At 73.8% G+C, this 16,270-nt stretch overlaps 3 protein-coding genes across 3 annotated transcripts; all 3 read right to left on the bottom strand.

The window, feature by feature from the left end:
• Window positions 1-67: 67 nt before the first annotated feature.
• Window positions 68-4,001, bottom strand: SMPD1 (sphingomyelin phosphodiesterase 1). Its single transcript, XM_086739866.1, has 6 exons — window positions 3,747-4,001; window positions 2,046-2,809; window positions 1,163-1,334; window positions 1,012-1,088; window positions 626-771; window positions 68-544 (listed from the first exon to the last, which is right to left on the bottom strand). Exons 1-6 carry the CDS (start codon window positions 3,999-4,001, stop codon window positions 135-137), a joined length of 1,824 nt encoding a protein of 607 aa, XP_086595992.1. The 3' UTR covers window positions 68-134.
• A 3,172-nt stretch (window positions 4,002-7,173) lies between these two features.
• Window positions 7,174-9,876, bottom strand: CCKBR (cholecystokinin B receptor). Its single transcript, XM_086739867.1, has 5 exons — window positions 9,676-9,876; window positions 8,723-8,974; window positions 8,384-8,648; window positions 8,153-8,277; window positions 7,174-7,994 (listed from the first exon to the last, which is right to left on the bottom strand). Exons 1-5 carry the CDS (start codon window positions 9,821-9,823, stop codon window positions 7,480-7,482), a joined length of 1,305 nt encoding a protein of 434 aa, XP_086595993.1. The 5' UTR covers window positions 9,824-9,876; the 3' UTR covers window positions 7,174-7,479.
• A 1,489-nt stretch (window positions 9,877-11,365) lies between these two features.
• Window positions 11,366-14,335, bottom strand: CNGA4 (cyclic nucleotide gated channel subunit alpha 4). The gene is made up of 5 exons (XM_086762027.1): window positions 14,229-14,335; window positions 14,019-14,129; window positions 13,824-13,930; window positions 12,288-13,283; window positions 11,366-12,204 (listed from the first exon to the last, which is right to left on the bottom strand). Exons 1-5 carry the CDS (start codon window positions 14,333-14,335, stop codon window positions 11,366-11,368), a joined length of 2,160 nt encoding a protein of 719 aa, XP_086618153.1.
• Between the last annotated feature and the right edge of the window lie 1,935 nt (window positions 14,336-16,270).

Here is a 16,270-nt window from a genome sequence, read left to right as displayed (position 1 = left end):
GGAGGGCGAGGAGCGTGGCCACGTGCCCTCCTGGCGCAGCCCGCGGGGCCTGGGCAGACGCCGCGCGGTCCGTCACACCTTTATTGCGCCGGGACCCCGCCGACCCCCGCGCCGCCCGCCCCGTCCCGCCGCCCTCAGCAGAGCTGCCGCTGCCGCCAGAGCTCCTGCACGCGCGGGAAGGGCAGCGCGGGGCGCAGGGGCCGGCAGAGGCCGGGGTCGGCGGAGCGGCCGGTGCGCAGGGCGCAGAGCAGCGCGGCCTTGCAGGCGTCCCGGCAGGGCTGGCGGGGCGGGTGGCCCTTGTGGAAGTGGAACCAGAAGCGCTGGAAGAGGCGCTCGTCGTCCTGGAAGCGGCGGATGAGCCGGTCCCAGTCGGCGGGGAAGGCGCTGGGCAGCCCGTAGGCCTCGCGGGCGCGGTAGAGGCGCTGCCAGTGCGGCGTGGCCGCCGGCGCGTTGGCCTCGGTGAGGTTGAGAATGAAAGTCTCGTGGTCCAGCACGGCGTGGGAGCTGCCAGGGTAGGCGCCGTCCACCTCGTAGACGCGGTAGCCTGCGGGCAGGGCAGGGGTGAGGGGGCGGCGGCGGCGCGGCCGGTGGGGCGGGTTGCGCCGGGGCGGGGGTCGGGGCGCACCGGGGTTGAGGTTGATGTAGGTGGTGACGCTGGGCGCCACGAAGGCGACGGAGACGGGGCGCGTCAGCGTCTCCTCGTCATAGAACATCTCGAACTCGTCCACGTGCGTGTGCCCGAAGAACTGCGCCGCGATGGTGCCCTCAAACCTGCGCGGGACGTGGGCGTGATGGCGGCTGGCGCCCGCGCCTCTGCTCCGGCCCCGCCACGCGGCCCGGCAGCCTGCGCGATGCAGCCCTTCCCGTCCCCGCGGCGCAGCCGGTCCCGTGACCCGCGGCCGCCCCGTCACGCCAGGCTCAGCTGACGCCGCGCGCCCGCGCCGAGCCCGTGGGCGCTGGCCGTCGCCCCAGCCCCGTCCCCGTCCCCCCGCCGCGGCGGCGCGGGCCCACCTGCTGACGATGCGGTAGTAGTTCCAGCTCCAGCTGCGCAGGCAGTGCGCAGGGGGGATGTGCCCGATGATGTGCACCTGGGGGCACGGCAGGGCGCTGGGGGCTGCCCGGGACCCCCGGCGCGGCCCCGCGCCCCCGGCGCGCCCCTCACCTTCTCTCCCGCGCGCTCGGCGGCCGCCAGGACCCCCAGCAGCCACTGCAGCTGCCCCGCGGGGTCGGTGGCGTTGATGAGCAGCCAGAAGTTGGCCTGCGAGCAGAAGTTCATGTTGAGGGAGACGAGGCGCAGCCCGGGCCAGACCCGCGCCGTGTAGAAACCGGCCGTCCTGCGGGGGGGGGACGGGGTGAGTGCTGCCTGACCCCCCCCCCAGGACCCTCTCACCCCCCATCCCTGCCCCACAGCACCCCACTCCCCTCTGCACCCCCCCCAACCCCCAGCACCTCCCAGCCAGACCCGCGCCGTGTAGAAACCGGCCGTCCTGCGGGGGGGGGGACGGGGTGAGTGCTGCCTGACCCCCCCCCCCCAGCACCCCCCATCCCTGCCCCACAGCACCGCACTCCCCTCTGCACCCCCCAGCCAGACCCGCACCATGTAGAAACCGGCCGTCCTGCGGGGGGGGGGACGGGGTGAGTGCTGCCTGACCCCCCCCCCCCCAGCACCCCCCATCCCTGCCCCACAGCACCGCACTCCCCTCTGCACCCCCCAGCCAGACCCTCGCCGTGTAGAAACTGGCCACCCTGTGGGGACGGGGTGGGGGTGAGCACTGCCTGCCCCCCTCCAGCACCCCCTGAACCCCCTAGCCCTGCCCCCCAGCACCCTGCTCTTCTCTGCATCCCCCGACCCCCAGGACCCCCCAACCCCCCTCCATCCCTGCCTGCCCCAACGCCTTGCACCCCTACCAGCCCTGAGCCCCCTGCACCCCACACCTCCCAGTATGGAGCCCCCCAGCCCTGAGTCCCCACTAGCCCAGAGCCCCCGGCCCAGAGCCCCCCAGCCCCGAGCCCCCCCGTGCCCGCAGCTCCCCGCCCGGCCCCACCGGAGGGTCTGCAGCGCCTCGGGGGGCAGCCAGTCCTGCCAGGCCTGGGCCATGGCGTCGTAGAGCCAGGCCGAGGACTGGTTGCCCCGCACGTATGGCGGGGGGAAGGCGTTGACCGGGGTGGCCTCGTGGTTGCCCACGGCCGGGAAGACGGGCAGGGCGCCCAGGTGCCGGCGCAGCAGCGCGGTGACCGTGCGCAGGGCCAGCAGCTGGTCCTGCCGGCTCTGCTGCCAGACGTCGTGCGCCGGGATGTCGCCCGTCCAGTACGCGGCGGCGAAGGCGCCCGCGCCGGGGAGCTGGGCCAGCAGCCCCTCGATGGTGTGCAGCGGCAGGTCGCACTTGCCGTACTCGCCCCAGAAGCCAGCGCCGCCGGGACCGGGGCGCGCGGCGCCGCGGCAGCAGAGCGGGTCGGGGCAGGCGGCCGCGCTGCCCGGCGTGTAGCGGCGGTCCCAATGCAGGTCGGTGAGGAAGAGGATGCGGGCGGTGGGGGCGCCGGGCGGCGGGGGCGCGGGCGGCCGCACCGGCGGCTTGGGGGTGGCGGGCAGGGAGACGTTCCAGTCGCCGAAGATGTCCCAGTGGCCGCAGCGCCGGCCCAGCAGCAGCCCGCAGGCCTCGCCGGGCCGCAGCACGGAGCGGGCCCAGGCCGCCACCACGTCCCGCTGGAAGAGCTGCACGGCCTGCCGGCAGATCTCGGGGCGCGCCAGCCGCAGCTCCTGGCACAGCCGGGCCGCCACACGCCCCACGCGCGCCACGTTGGGCTCCAGCTGCGGGACGGACACCAGCTGGGCTGGCGGGGGCTCCCGGACAGCCCCACCCGCTCGGCTGGGACCCCTGGGTACCCCATCCGCCCCACCACCCACAGCCTGGCCCAGTTCCCCGTTTGGGGACGGAAGGGGGGGCCCGTCCCATCCCCACCCCCGGCCGTCCCGGTCCCTCTGAATGGGGCCACTGGCCTGTCCCAGCCTGTCCCAGTCCCATCCCAGCCCATCCCAGTCACGAGGCACAACACGCCCCAGCCCGTCCCGTCCCTGTCACGAGGTCCCGTCCCCGCTCCCGGCTCCCATCCTGACGCCAAACCCTGCCCCACCTGTCCCTGTCCTGCCGCCACCCCATCCCCGTCCCGTCCCGTGACACCCTCACCCCAGCCCCGTCCCGTCCCCGTCACGAGCTCCCGTCCCAGCTCCCCGCTCTCCCCCGCCGTGACCCCGGCGCTGTCCCGTGACACCGCTTCCCTGTCCCGCCCCCGCCCCCGTCCCGGCCCCGCTCTGCCGGTCCCGCCCCGGCCCCCCCGCCCCCCGGCCCCCCCCCGGCCCACCTGCAGCGCCAGCCCCAGCGCCCCGAACAGCAGCCCGGTCCCGCCCCGGCCCCCCAGCCCCCCCGGCCCCCCGGCCCCCCCCCCGCCCCACCTGCAGCGCCAGCCCCAGCGCCCCGAACAGCAGCCCGGTCCCGCCCCGGCCCCCGGCCCCCCAGCCCCCCCAGCCCCCCCGGCCCCCCGGCCCCCCCCCGCCCCACCTGCAGCGCCAGCCCCAGCGCCCCGAACAGCAGCCCGGTCCCGCCCCGGCCCCCGGCCCCCCCGGCCCCCCGGCCCCCCCCCCGGCCCACCTGCAGCGCCAGCCCCAGCGCCCCGAACAGCAGCCCGGTCCCGCCCCGGCCCCCGGCCCCCCGGCCCCCCCGGCCCCCCGGCCCCCCCCCCCGGCCCACCTGCAGCGCCAGCCCCAGCGCCCCGAACAGCAGCCTGCAGGCCGGGCACGAGACGTTCCGCCAGCCCCAGCGCGCCGCCGCCCGCAGCTCCGCGGCCCCGGCCCGGCCCGGCCCCGACACCGGCACCGGCTGCGACACCGGCTGCGACACCGGCACCGGCTGCGACACCGGCTGCGACAGCGCCAGCGCCAGGGACAGCGCCAGCGCCAGGCAGAGCGGGGCGGCGGGGCCGGGGCCCGCAACCGGAGCCGCCATGGCCGGGGGAGCGGGGCGGGGGTGGGGGGGGCGGGACACTGGGGAGGGGACGGGGACCGGGGGGCGGGGCCACGAAATGGCGGAGCGGGCACCATGGGAGATGGAGTCACCTTGGGCACCACGGGAGATGGAGTCACCACGGGAGATGGAGTCACCTTGGGCACCACGGGAGATGGAGTCACCACGGGAGATGGAGTCACCACGGGAGATGGAGTCACCTTGGGCACCACGGGAGATGGAGTCACCACGGGAGATGGAGTCACCTTGGGCACCACGGGAGATGGAGTCACCACGGGAGATGGAGTCACCTTGGGCACCACGGGAGATGGAGTCACCCCGGGAGATGGAGTCACTTTGGGGCACCGTGGGAGATGGAGTCACTTTGGGGCACCACGGGAGATGGAGTCACCTTGGGGCACCACGGGAGATGGAGTCACTTTGGGCACCACGGGAGATGGAGTCACCACGGGAGATGGAGTCACTTTGGCGCACCGTGGGAGATGGAGTCACTTTGGGGCACCACGGGAGATGGCGTCACCTTGGGGCACCACGGGAGATGGAGTCACCTTGGGCACCACGGGAGATGGAGTCACTTTGGGGCACCACGGGAGATGGAGTCACCTTGGGCACCATGGGAGATGGAGTCACTTTGGGGCACCGTGGGAGATGGAGTCACCTTGGGCACCGTGGGAGATGGAGTCACTCTGGGGCACTGTGGGAGATGGAGTCACTTTGGGCACCACGGGAGATGGAGTCACCTTGGGCACCACGGGAGATGGAGTCACTTTGGGGACCACGGGAGATGGAGTCACCTTGGGCCACCACGGGAGATGGAGTCACTTTGGGGCACCACGGGAGATGGAGTCACCTTGGGCACCACGGGAGATGGAGTCACCACGGGAGATGGAGTCACTTTGGGGCACTGTGGGAGATGGAGTCACCTTGGGCACCGTGGGAGATGGAGTCACTTTGGGGCACCACGGGAGATGGAGTCACTTTGGGGCACTGTGGGAGATGGAGTCACTTTGGGGCACCACGGGAGATGGAGTCACTTTGGGGACCACGGGAGATGGAGTCACCTTGGGGCACCACGGGAGATGGAGTCACTTTGGGGCACCACGGGAGATGGAGTCACTTTGGGGCACTGTGGGAGATGGAGTCACTTTGGGCACCACGGGAGATGGAGTCACTTTGGGGACCACGGGAGATGGAGTCACCTTGGGGCACCACGGGAGATGGAGTCACTTTGGGGCACCACGGGAGATGGAGTCACCTTGGGCACCACGGGAGATGGAGTCACTTTGGGGCACTGTGGGAGATGGAGTCACCTTGGGCACCACGGGAGATGGAGTCACCTTGGGGCACCACGGGAGATGGAGTCACTTTGGGGCACCACGGGAGATGGAGTCACTTTGGGGCACTGTGGGAGATGGAGTCACTTTGGGGCACTGTGGGAGATGGAGTCACTTTGGGCACCACGGGAGATGGAGTCACTTTGGGGACCACGGGAGATGGAGTCACCTTGGGGCACCACGGGAGATGGAGTCACTTTGGGGCACCACGGGAGATGGAGTCACCTTGGGCACCACGGGAGATGGAGTCACCATGGGAGATGGAGTCACTTTGGGGCACCACGGGAGATGGAGTCACTTTGGGCACCACGGGAGATGGAGTCACCTTGGGGCACCACGGGAGATGGAGTCACCATGGGAGATGGAGTCACCTTGGGGCACCACGGGAGATGGAGTCACTTTGGGCACCACGGGAGATGGAGTCACCTTGGGGCACCACGGGAGATGGAGTCACTTTGGGGCACCACGGGAGATGGAGTCACTTTGGGGACCACGGGAGATGGAGTCACCTTGGGGCACCACGGGAGATGGAGTCACTTTGGGGACCATGGGAGATGGAGTCACCTTGGGGCACCACGGGAGATGGAGTCACTTTGGGCACCACGGGAGATGGAGTCACCTTGGGGCACCACGGGAGATGGAGTCACTTTGGGGCACCACGGGAGATGGAGTCACTTTGGGGACCACGGGAGATGGAGTCACCTTGGGGCACCACGGGAGATGGAGTCACCTTGGGCACCACGGGAGATGGAGTCACCACGGGAGATGGAGTCACTTTGGGCACCGTGGGACATGGAGTCACTTTGGGGACCACGGGAGATTGAGTCACCTTGGGGCACCGTGGGACATGGAGTGGCACTGGGTTCTCCTCCCCGCTCCTGGGGTCCCCACACGCACGGTTGGGTCCCTGCCTGCGCGTGCCGGGGGTTTGTGTCCACGCATGTGCGTCACCCCACTCTGTGTGTCTGCGTGTCCCGCTCTGCGTGTGTGTGTGGCAGCGTTTGGTGCTGCTCTGTGCGTGTGCGCATGCAGTTGTGCCACGTGTGTATGCTCGTGCACACATGGAAGTGGGTACGTGCACACGTGTGTGTCCAGGTTTGTGCATGTGTTCACGTGTGACGGTGCTGGTGCGCGTGGCTCTGTCCGTGCCCGCGTGTCAATGTGCCCAGCTCTGCAACCCTGCCCAGCCCCACGCGTGTGCGCAGGCACATGTGAGTGCAGTGTGTGTGTGTGTGTGCGCGTGTGTGTGTGAGATCCATGCGTGTGCGCAGGCAGGTGTGTGTGTGTGTGAGATCCATGCGTGTGCGCAGGCAGATGTGAGTGCGTGCGTGTGTGTGTGTGTGTGTGTGTCCACGCGTGTGTGATCCATGGGTGTGCACAAGCAGACATGCGTGCGCCCATGCGTGTGTGATCCACACGTGTGCACGCCTGCGTGCAGGTGCGGGATTCTCCGCGGGCTGACGTGTGCGGGGCTGTGTACACCAGGTCTGTGTGCGGCTGTCCGTCTGTCCTTCTGTGTGCGTGCCCGCGGGGCCCGGTTTGGGACCCTGGTTTTGGGGTCCGGGCCCCCCCAGCCGCGCCGTGCCGGTGCCGCGCGGTGCCACACGGTGCCAGCACAGAGCCGCGGGGGCCGTCCCGCACGGAGCCTCCGCTCCGGTCGCCCGGCCATTCCCGCAGCAGAGGGGCCCGGCCCCACGGCCCCCCGCCCTCCAGCGTGCCCCCCCCGCCCCCCCGCCCCCATGTCCTGCCCGGCGGCGGCCCGCGGACCCCCGGAGCAGCGCTGCCCGGCGCGGTGGGAAGCAGCGGCGCAGGCGGGCGCGGGCGGGTGTGGGGGGCGTTTATTGGGGCCAGATCGGGGAGCAGAGCGGGAAGACCCCGGGGGGGCTGGGGGCACCTCGACCCCTCCCCGCCCCCGCCCCACCAGGGTGTCCCCGGGGAGCCCCTCTCGTGCGTCCTGGCCCCCAGTCCAGCCTGGTGGGGCCGGGGGGCACTGGGGGTCCCGGGGCCGAGGGGGGGCCGCTGAGCCCCCGGGGGATGCGCAGGGGCACAGGGGTTTGGGGCAGCGGGAGGTGCCAGGCACGGGGGGTGCGGGCAGCGCCCGGGGGGCGGCGGGGCCAGGGGGCGGCTCAGGGGGGCCCGAGGCTGCTGACGGTGGTGTAGCTGAACTTGGAGAGCGAGGCGTTGGCGTGGGGCAGCTCCTCCTGGGGCGCGCGTCGCGGGCACGCGCGGCGGCAGCGGGCGCAGGTGGCCAGGAAGGCCCTGCGGAAGCGGCGGTTCATGAAGCAGTAGATGAGGGGGTTGGCGCAGGCGGAGGTGTAGGAGAGGAGGTGGATGAAGGAGATGGGCGTCCCCGAGAGCGCCCGCTGCGCCGCGCGCGGGGCGAAGGCGCGCCACGTGTTGGCGGCGAAGATGGGCAGCCAGCAGAGGAAGAACATGGCCACGATGACCACCAGCATGCGGATCACGCGCCGCTTGGCCGCCAGCTTCGCCTCCGAGCTGTTGATGCGCGCCCGGTCCTGCTGCGCGCCCGCCGCGCCCAGCGCCCGCAGCTCCAGCGCGCCGCCCGGCCGGGAGAGCTGCAGGTAGCAGCCGTCCCCCTCGTCGCAGGCGGGCGCCAGCTCCCTGCTGCCGTTGCGCTGAGCTGCGGGGCGGAGGGCATGCGGTCACGCACGCGGTGCCGTGGGGACCCACGCTGCCCCCAGGCCCGACATGGGCGTGGGGATGGGTCCCCAGGGAAGCAGGGTGGAGGGCTCTGCCCACGCAGGGTCGGGGGGCTGAGCCGCCAGCCCAGCGCCTCACCTGCCTCCCCCTTGACGTCCAGCTCGAAGCGGATGCCGCGGTAGAGCTCGCGGGAGATGAGCCCGTAGGCCACCATCATCACCACGCCGGGGATGAAGAAGAGGATGAGGAGCAGCAGGACGTACCTGGAAGACGCGGCGCCTGTCACTCACCAGCCCCTGGCCGCAGCAGCGGGGCTGGCGTCTGGAGCGCATCCCCCCTCCGCTGCCGGGCGAGGGTCCTGGCGCTCACCAGGCCTGCCGGACGTGCTCGCTGGGCCAGTCGTGGGTGCACTGGGCGACGGGCGGGCGGGCGCGGCGGGCGGGCACGGGGCGCGTAGTGCTGTAGATGGCGTAGGGCAGCATGAGCAGCGCCGAGAAGAGCCAGGTGCCGGCGATGACCCGGCAGGCGTGCGAGCGCGTCTGCCAGGCGCGGGACTGCAGCGGGTTGCAGATGGCACTGTACCGCTCGATGGCGATGGCCACCAGGCTGAAGGTGGAGACCGAGACCGAGACGCCTGCGGGCGGCGGGGGTCAGCGCGGGGTGGGCGCCCCGTGGTGCCCCGCGCGCCCGCCCCTCCGCCCCTCGTACCCATGAGGTAGGCCATCAGCTTGCAGACGGCCTCTCCGAAGATGAAGGTGCCCATGAGGTTGGGGACGAGGGTGAAGGGCATGCAGCAGAGCGCCAGCATCAGGTCGCTGAGCGCCAGCGAGAGCAGGAAGGCGTTGGTGACGGTGCGCAGGCGGCGGTTCAGCAGCAGCACGGCCGCCACCAGCGCGTTCCCGCAGACGCTCAGCACGAAGATCAGCGCGTACAGCAGGACACGCACCGGCAGGTCCAGCTCTGCGGGCGACGGCGTCAGCGGGCGAGGTGTGGGCACCCCGGTGGCGCCCCGGCACGGGTGGGCAGTCGGGGGGGGCTTTGCACCCAGACACGGGTGGGAACTCGGAGGGGGGGATTTGCACCCAGACACGAGTGGGCAGCAGGGAGGGGTTTGCACTCCAACACGGGTGGGCAGCGTGGGGGGATTTGGGTTTTCCCCCAGACACGGGTGGGCAGCGCCGGTGAGCACAGCCCGGTGCCGGTGCCCGGCTGCCGCCGTGCCCGGTAGCTCGGTGCGGAGCCGGGAGCCGGTGCCCGGTGCCCCCGCCCCGGCTGCCGCCGCAGCGGCCGTGGGGCTGCGATGCTCCCCCCGCCCCCCGCTCGGCCCCCTGGCCGCTGCCCTCCCGTGCAGTGAGTCCCGCGGCCCCGCGACGGGGGCCGCTCCTCCCGGAGCCCACCAGCAGCCGGTGCCGGTGCGCCCCGAATGGGCGCGGTGGGGTGGGGGTCCCGACTCCCGGCAGCGGGGCGGGGGTGCGGAGTGGGGGGCGGCAGCCCGCGGGGTGCTGGGGTCCCGTCCCGCCGAGTCCCTCGCCCGGAGCCCTGCGGGGGGATCGAGGGGCAGGCGGGGGCGGCGGGGGTTACCGGGGGTCACCGGGGGCCGGCGGGAGTTACCGGGGGTCACCAGGGGACGGCGGGGGTCCCTCCCCCCGGCCCGGTCTCACCTCTGGGCGCCGAGGGCCCGCGGGGGTCCCTGCGGAGGAGGTCGCAGGCGGAGCCGTTGCCGGCGGCGGGGCCGGGGCCGCTGCCGTTACCGCTCCCGGGGCGGCAGAGCAGCTCCTGCAGGGACTCGTTGAGGCGGCGGGGGTCCATGGCCCCCCGCGCCCCCCGCCCCGCCGCCGGCACCGGCACCGGCGGAGGCACCGGCCGAGCCTCCGCTCCGCTCCGCGGCCGCCGGGAGAGTGAGGGGGGCGGTGCCGGCGGGGGCCGGGCCGGGGGCGGCACCGGGGAGCGGGGGGAGCGGGGGCGGCGGGGGGAGCGGGGGCGCTGGGCCCGGGCTGCAGCCGGAGCCGGCGGGGACCCGGGGGGCTCGGGGGGCTCGGAGAGATGGAGGGGATCGGGGAGATCGGAGGGGTCGGGGGCCTCAGGGGAGTCGGGGAGATCGGGAACTCGGTGGGTCGGAGGGGCCTGGGGGGCTCGGGAGGTCGGGTGCTCGGGGGGGCTCGGGGGGCTCGGGGAATCGGAGGGCCCCGGAGGACTCGGGGGGGCTCACATAGCGGCGCCTCCCTCTGCTGCCCCCGCGGGTGCCCCCAGGGACGGCACCGGGGCTGGGGGACCTGAGCTGCCCCCCCCCGACCCTGGCACAGCCCCCCGCCTGCCTCTGCCCCTGTCCCCGTCCCAGTCCCCGTCCCCGCGCCCGTCCTGCCCCTTCCCTGCCCCCATCCTGATCCCCATCCCCAGCTGTCACCATCACAGCCCCGCCCTGGTCACGGAGCAGATTCCCTGGAAACCGTGCCAAGGCACACGGAGAGCAAGGAGGTGGTTGGTGACAGCCAGCATGGCTTCGCCAAGAGCAGATCGTGCCTGGCCAGTTTGGTGGCCTTCTATGACGGGGTGACAGCATCGGTGGACAAGGGACGAGCAACTGACATCATCTACCTGGACTTGTGCAAAGCTTTTGACACGGTCCCGCACGACATCCTTCTCTCTAAACTGGAGAGGCATGGGTTTGATGGACGGACCACTCGGTGGGTAAGGAGTTGGCTGGATGGCCGCACTCAGAGAGTGGTGGTCAACGGCTCAATGTCCAGGTGGAGACCGGTCACGAGTGGCGTCCCTCAGGGGTCCGTGTTGGCCCGGCCCTGTTCAGCACCTTTGTCAGGACATGGACAGTGGGACACAGCACCCTCAGCAAGTTCGCCGACGACACCGAGCTGTGTGGTGCCGTCGACACGCTGGAGGGGAGGGATCCATCCAGAGGGACCTGGACAGGCTGCAGAGGTGGGCCCGTGCCAACCTCACGGGGTCCAGCCAGGCCAAGGGCCAGGTCCTGCACATGGGTGGGGGCAATCCCAGGCACAAATCCAGGCTGGGGGGGAACGGATGGAGAGCAGCCCTGAGGAGAGGGACTGGGGGTGCTGGGGGGCGAGGAGCGGTGCGTGCCCCGTCCCCGGAAACGTTCCAGGCCAGGTTGGCCGGGGCTCTGAGCAAGCTGATGTGGTTGGAGATGTCCCTGCTCCTGGCAGGGGGGCTGGACCCTCTGCACCCAAAACATCCCATGGTGTATGTGATTTGTACCATAGATGTGACACCAACAACCCATCGTTTCTTAGCAACAGCTGTCAGTGTTACCTAGCAACAGTTGTCATGGTTACCCTGCACCGGTTGTCGCTGCTGTCCCACCCCCCGGTCACCTCAGCTCCGGGGTCCTCTGCCCCCTGCACCCCACCCCCCCGTGGGACCCTGGCCCCTGTTGGGACCCTGCACCCAGGGGGGACCCTGTGCCCTGGGGGGACCCTGCACCCCATTGGCACCCCGTGGCCTGGGGGGACCATGCTCCCTGGGGGGGCTCTGAATCCCACTGGGACCCTGTGCCCTGGGGGGACCCCGTGGCCTGGAGGGACCCTGGGGCCTGGGGGGACCCTGCACCCTGGGGGGACCCCATGGCCTGGAGGAACCCTGTGCTCTGGGGGGGCCCTGAACCCCACTGGGATCCTGCACCCCATTGGGACCCTGTGCCCTGGGAGGACCCTGTGCCCTGAGGGGACCCTGTGCCCTGCTGGGACCCTGTGCCCTGGGGGGACCCCCTTCCCCAGCAGGACCTGACCCCTGGGCAGGACCCTGTGGCATCGTGGGACCCTGCACCCCTCTGGGCCCCTGCACCCCTCTGGGCCCCGCTCCCCCATCAGGCCGCCGCCGCCGCCGCAGCTGGCACTCGAGGCGCTCGACGCGCATTGCCATCTTGAAGGTGCTGGACTCCAGCTGGGCCAGCAGCCGGGCCGCCCGGGTCTGCAGCCCCTCCAGCGCCGCCTCCAGCGCCTGCACCCGGCGCTCAGCCTCCTCGGCCGCCGCCTCGGCGCGCACGTCCAGCTTGCCCATGCGCAGCAGCAGCTGGCGGCCCTTGGCCTCCATGGCGGCCCGGGCGCTGGGGAACTCGGCCAGCACCTCCGCCAGGTCCTCCTTGGAGAGGCAGAAGAGGTCGGAGTAGCCGATGCTCATGATGTTGGCCGTGCGCCGGTTCCCGGAGGTGTTCCCTGGGGAGGCGGGGGCCGCGGTGAGGCCGGGCGGGGCGCGGTGGGGCGCGGCGGGGCGCGGCGGGGCGGGGCGGGGGGCTCACCTTTGATATTGATGAGGCTGATCTCCCCGAAATAGAGCCCCTCACCCAGGACGGCCAGCTGCGTGACGCCGTCCTCCGCCACCACGGCCAGCCGCCCCTCGCGGATGAAGTACATCTCGCGCCCCACGTCGCCCCTGCGGCAGACGAACTCGCCGGGCCCAAAGACCTGGGGGCGCAGGCGCAGCACCAGCTGCCGCAGCACGCCGTGCTCCCAGCTCTGGAAGAGGCCGACGCGGCGCAGGGCCGGCAGGTGGACGCTGGCCGCCACCTCGGCCCGCAGCCCCCAGGGCAGGTGCCGCAGCGCCGCCTGCTCCGCCGGCGGCTTCTGCTGCGCCCGCAGGTGCTGGTGCCAGCGGGCCACCCGCCGCGCCAGCCGCCCGCCCGCGCCCTGCGCCCACAGGTAGCGCTGCACAGGCGCAGGGTCGGGGTAGAAGGCAGCATCAGCCGCGTTCATGTTGGAGATGACGGAGCCGATGCTGCCGGTGATGGTGGCGAAGCCCAGCACGGCCAGGAGGAAGCCAGCGGTGACGAAGAGGAACTCCTCCTCGCGCTGGGGCTCCGGCGTGTCGCCCACGGTGGCGAGGATGAGGGTGGAGAAGTAGAAGCTGTGGAGGTACTGGCGCAGCGGGCGGGCGAAGCCGGGGCGGCTGGCGTTGGGGCAGACCCAGGCGTCGGAGCCCAGCCCCAGGTGGGCCGAGAGCGCGAAGTAGAGGCAGCCGTACCAGTGGATGGCGACGAGGACGTAGAGCATCAGCTTGGCCATGCGGAAGGCGTTGGGGTGTGCCGTGCGCGTCTCCCGGCGGTCGAAGGCCTCGAAGAGCCGCGGCACCCGCAGGCAGCGGTTGGCGCGCAGGGCCGGCACGGCGGTGCCCAGGTGCAGGTAGAGCAGGTCGGTGGGCAGCACGGCGGCCACGTCCCACAGGAAGGCCCAGGAGCGCAGGTAGCGGCGCCGGATCCGGCCGCGGTCCCGCACCAGGATGCCGTCCTCCAGGAAGCCTGGGGACAGCGGGTCAGCACCCGGCCCCGCACCGTGGGGACCCCCGGGACGGGACGAGGGGTGCTGCGCCCGGGAGGGACAGAGGGGTCGCTGCCGGGGGTCCTGGTGGGGCCATGCTGGCGTGGGGCGAGGGGGGGGCCTGAGTGGGGGGTGATGGGCTCAGGGTGCACGGGGTTTCCCCGTGCCGGGGGGGGGGGTCGGGGGTGCAGGGCTGGGCGGGTCCCTAGGCCCGGGTTTCCGGGAAGGGTGGGTGCCAGGATGGGTGTGCTGGGGGACGTCGCTGTGGGCTGGGGTCCCTGTGCTGCCCGTGGGGCTCAGCCGTGGGTGCTGACTCCCACGTGCCCACCCAGGCCCACCCTGGCTGGGGGGTGGTGGGGGCACAGGTGTGCGTGCGGGTGTGTACATCCGTACGTGCACACGCGCGGCGGTTTGCGTGTAGCTGCGGGCGCATACACGTGCCTGAGCACACAAAGCGCGCGTCTGAGCGCGGGTCTGCGCGCGTGACGGGCGCGGCGGGGGTCCGGGGAGCGGGCACCCACCGGTGTGGAGGCGCACGGCGATGTCCAGGACGTAGAACGCGTCGCACAGCGCGTCGAGGCTCAGCCACAGCGCCGCGTGCTGCGCCTGCAGCGCCGGGAAGCAGGACCTGCCGGTGCGGGCGGCGTCGCCGGCGCTGGGACGGCGCCCGCGGTGCCCCGCGCCCCCCGGCGCCCACCCACCCTCGCCCCCGGCACCTGCAGACCGGGACGGTCCAGTTGTAGAGCACGGGCAGCGCCGCGGCGCTGACCCACCAGTAGCACCAGTCTCCGGAGGGGTCCAGGCTCCAGCTGCGGGGGCCGGCGGCGCTGCCGGGGGAGGCGGGGGGACCTCGGGCTGCGACCCCCGCCCGGCCGAGGTCCCCCCGCCCCCCGCCCCCACCCCGGGCCCCTCGCAGCCCCACTCACGCCCGGGCGCGTCCGGCTGCGGGTTCGGCTGCGGCGGTGACCCCGGCGGTGCCGCGGGGCCGAGGCCAAACCCGGCGGCGGGACAGGACGGAGCTGAGCCCGCGCATCCCGCACCGCGAGCGAGGGTCCCGCGCGTGCCGCAGCCCGGCCCCCGCACCCAGCGCGCTCCCTCGGCGGGGCCCGTTCACGTGGCTCTGCCGGCGCCGCGCGTCCTGGCAACGCGGGCTCCCGGGGCGCTCGGGGCCCACCGGGACCGCGGGGCGGCGGGCGGTGCCGCGGGGGCTGCGGGCGGTGCCGCGGGGGCTGCGGGGACCCCTGGGCCGCCGTGGGGCGCAGAGCCCGATCCCGGCCGCGCTGGGGGCTGGGACACGCGGCGGGGCCGCGGGCCGTGGGTGCTGGGGGGGGCACCGTGCCCGTGTGGGTGCGGGATTGGGGACGAGGGCGCAGAGTGCGGGGCGCGGTGCCCGGTGCGGGGTGTCCCTGGTGTCCCCGGTGCGGGTGGCACAGTGGGGTTGCGGTGCACGGTGCAGCCCGGTTGCGCGTGCCCAGCGCAGCGCCCCGTGCCCGGTGCAGCGGCCGGGGCCGAGGGGCAGTGCCGGTGCCCGCTGGCCGGTGCCGGTGCAGTGCCCGCCGCAAGACGCGGTGGCGGTTCCCGGTAGCCGGTGTGCCGGGCCAGAGCCGTGCCCGGTGCGGGGGTGGGCGGTACTGGGGGTTCTCCGGTGCGGGAGCGCGCGGAACAGGGGGTGCCTGGTACAGGGGTCCCTGGTGCAGGGGTACCCGCCCGGTCCAGGGGGTGCGCGGTGCAAGGTTCCCCGGTGCTGGGGGTGCCCGGTGCAGGGGGTGTCCAGTATAGGGGTACCCGCTATAGGGCCACTCGGTTCCGGGGGTGCCCGATGCCGCAGGTGCCCGGTGTGGGGTGCCTGGCATAGGGGTGTCCGGTACAGGGTTCCCCGGTTTAGGGGTGCCTGGTGTGGGGTGTCCGGTACTGGGGTGCCCGGTGCAGGGTTCCCAGCGTGAGGTGCCTGGTGTGGGGTGCCCGGTGTGGGGTGTCCGGTACTGGGGTGCCCAGAGTGGGGTGCCCGGTGTGGGGTGTCCGGTACAAGGGGTGTCCGGTTCAGGGGTGCCCGGTGCCGGGGGTTCCCGGTTTAGGGGTGCCCGGTGTGGGGTGTCCGGTACACGGGGTGTCCGGTTCAGGGGTGCCCGGTGCCGGGGGTTCCCGGTTCCCGCGCGGCCCAGCCCGCCCCCGAGCCCCGCCCCGGGCCGCGGCCCAGCCAATCAGCGCTCCGCACGGCCGGGCCCCGGCAGGGATGGCCCCGCCCAGCGCGGCGGGCGGGGCGGGGCCGGGGGCGGGGCCTGCGCGGCCGGTGCGTCGGGCGGCGGCGGGAAGATGGCGGCGGGCGCGCGGGGCCCGCGGCGGGGGCGGCCGGTGAGCGGCGGGGGGAGCGGAGCGGGGCGGCCCCGCGGGGTTTGGGGAGGGGGGGGAAGGAGGGGCGCGGTCCGGCCGCGGCGGTGTCCCGGCGGCAGCCCCGGTCCCGCGGGTGCCGGGAGCCGGGGCGGGGAGCGGCGGGGCCGGGGCCGGGGCCGGGGCCGGGGCCGGGGCCTGGGCCGGGCCGCGCTGCCGCGGGTGCGGGGCCGGGGCGCGGGGGGGTACGGACACACCGGTGCCCGCGCCCGACGCCTCCTCTCCCTCCTCAGGTGCGGCGCTGACGGGACCGGACCCGCCGCGACCTTGAGCGCAGGTAGGCGGCCGTGCCCGGGCGGGGGCTCGGTGCCGGTGCCGCTGCCGGTGCCGGTCCCGGTCCCGCCGTGGGCCGCGGCCGGGGGTGCTGGGGGCGGGCAGCTCCCCCACGGCGCTGGGGCTGCCCCGGGGATCGGGCCCTCGAGTACTGACCCCGCGGGCCTGCCCCGCGCCGGGCGTTGGGGTGCGGGACGGGGCCGGGGCGCGGCCCGGTGCCCCCCCCCGCCCCGGGAGCCCCTGGCCCCTCTCTGCCGGGCTGCGTTCCGTCGGGGGTGGGGAGCTGCGGCGGGCGGCCGTGCCCCCC

This window comes from Chlamydotis macqueenii, chromosome 1 (assembly GCF_036417535.1).
Source record: "Chlamydotis macqueenii isolate bChlMac1 chromosome 1, bChlMac1.mat, whole genome shotgun sequence".
Taxonomy (NCBI): Eukaryota; Metazoa; Chordata; class Aves; order Otidiformes; family Otididae; genus Chlamydotis; species Chlamydotis macqueenii.
This window is presented reverse-complemented; position numbering and strand designations above follow the sequence as displayed.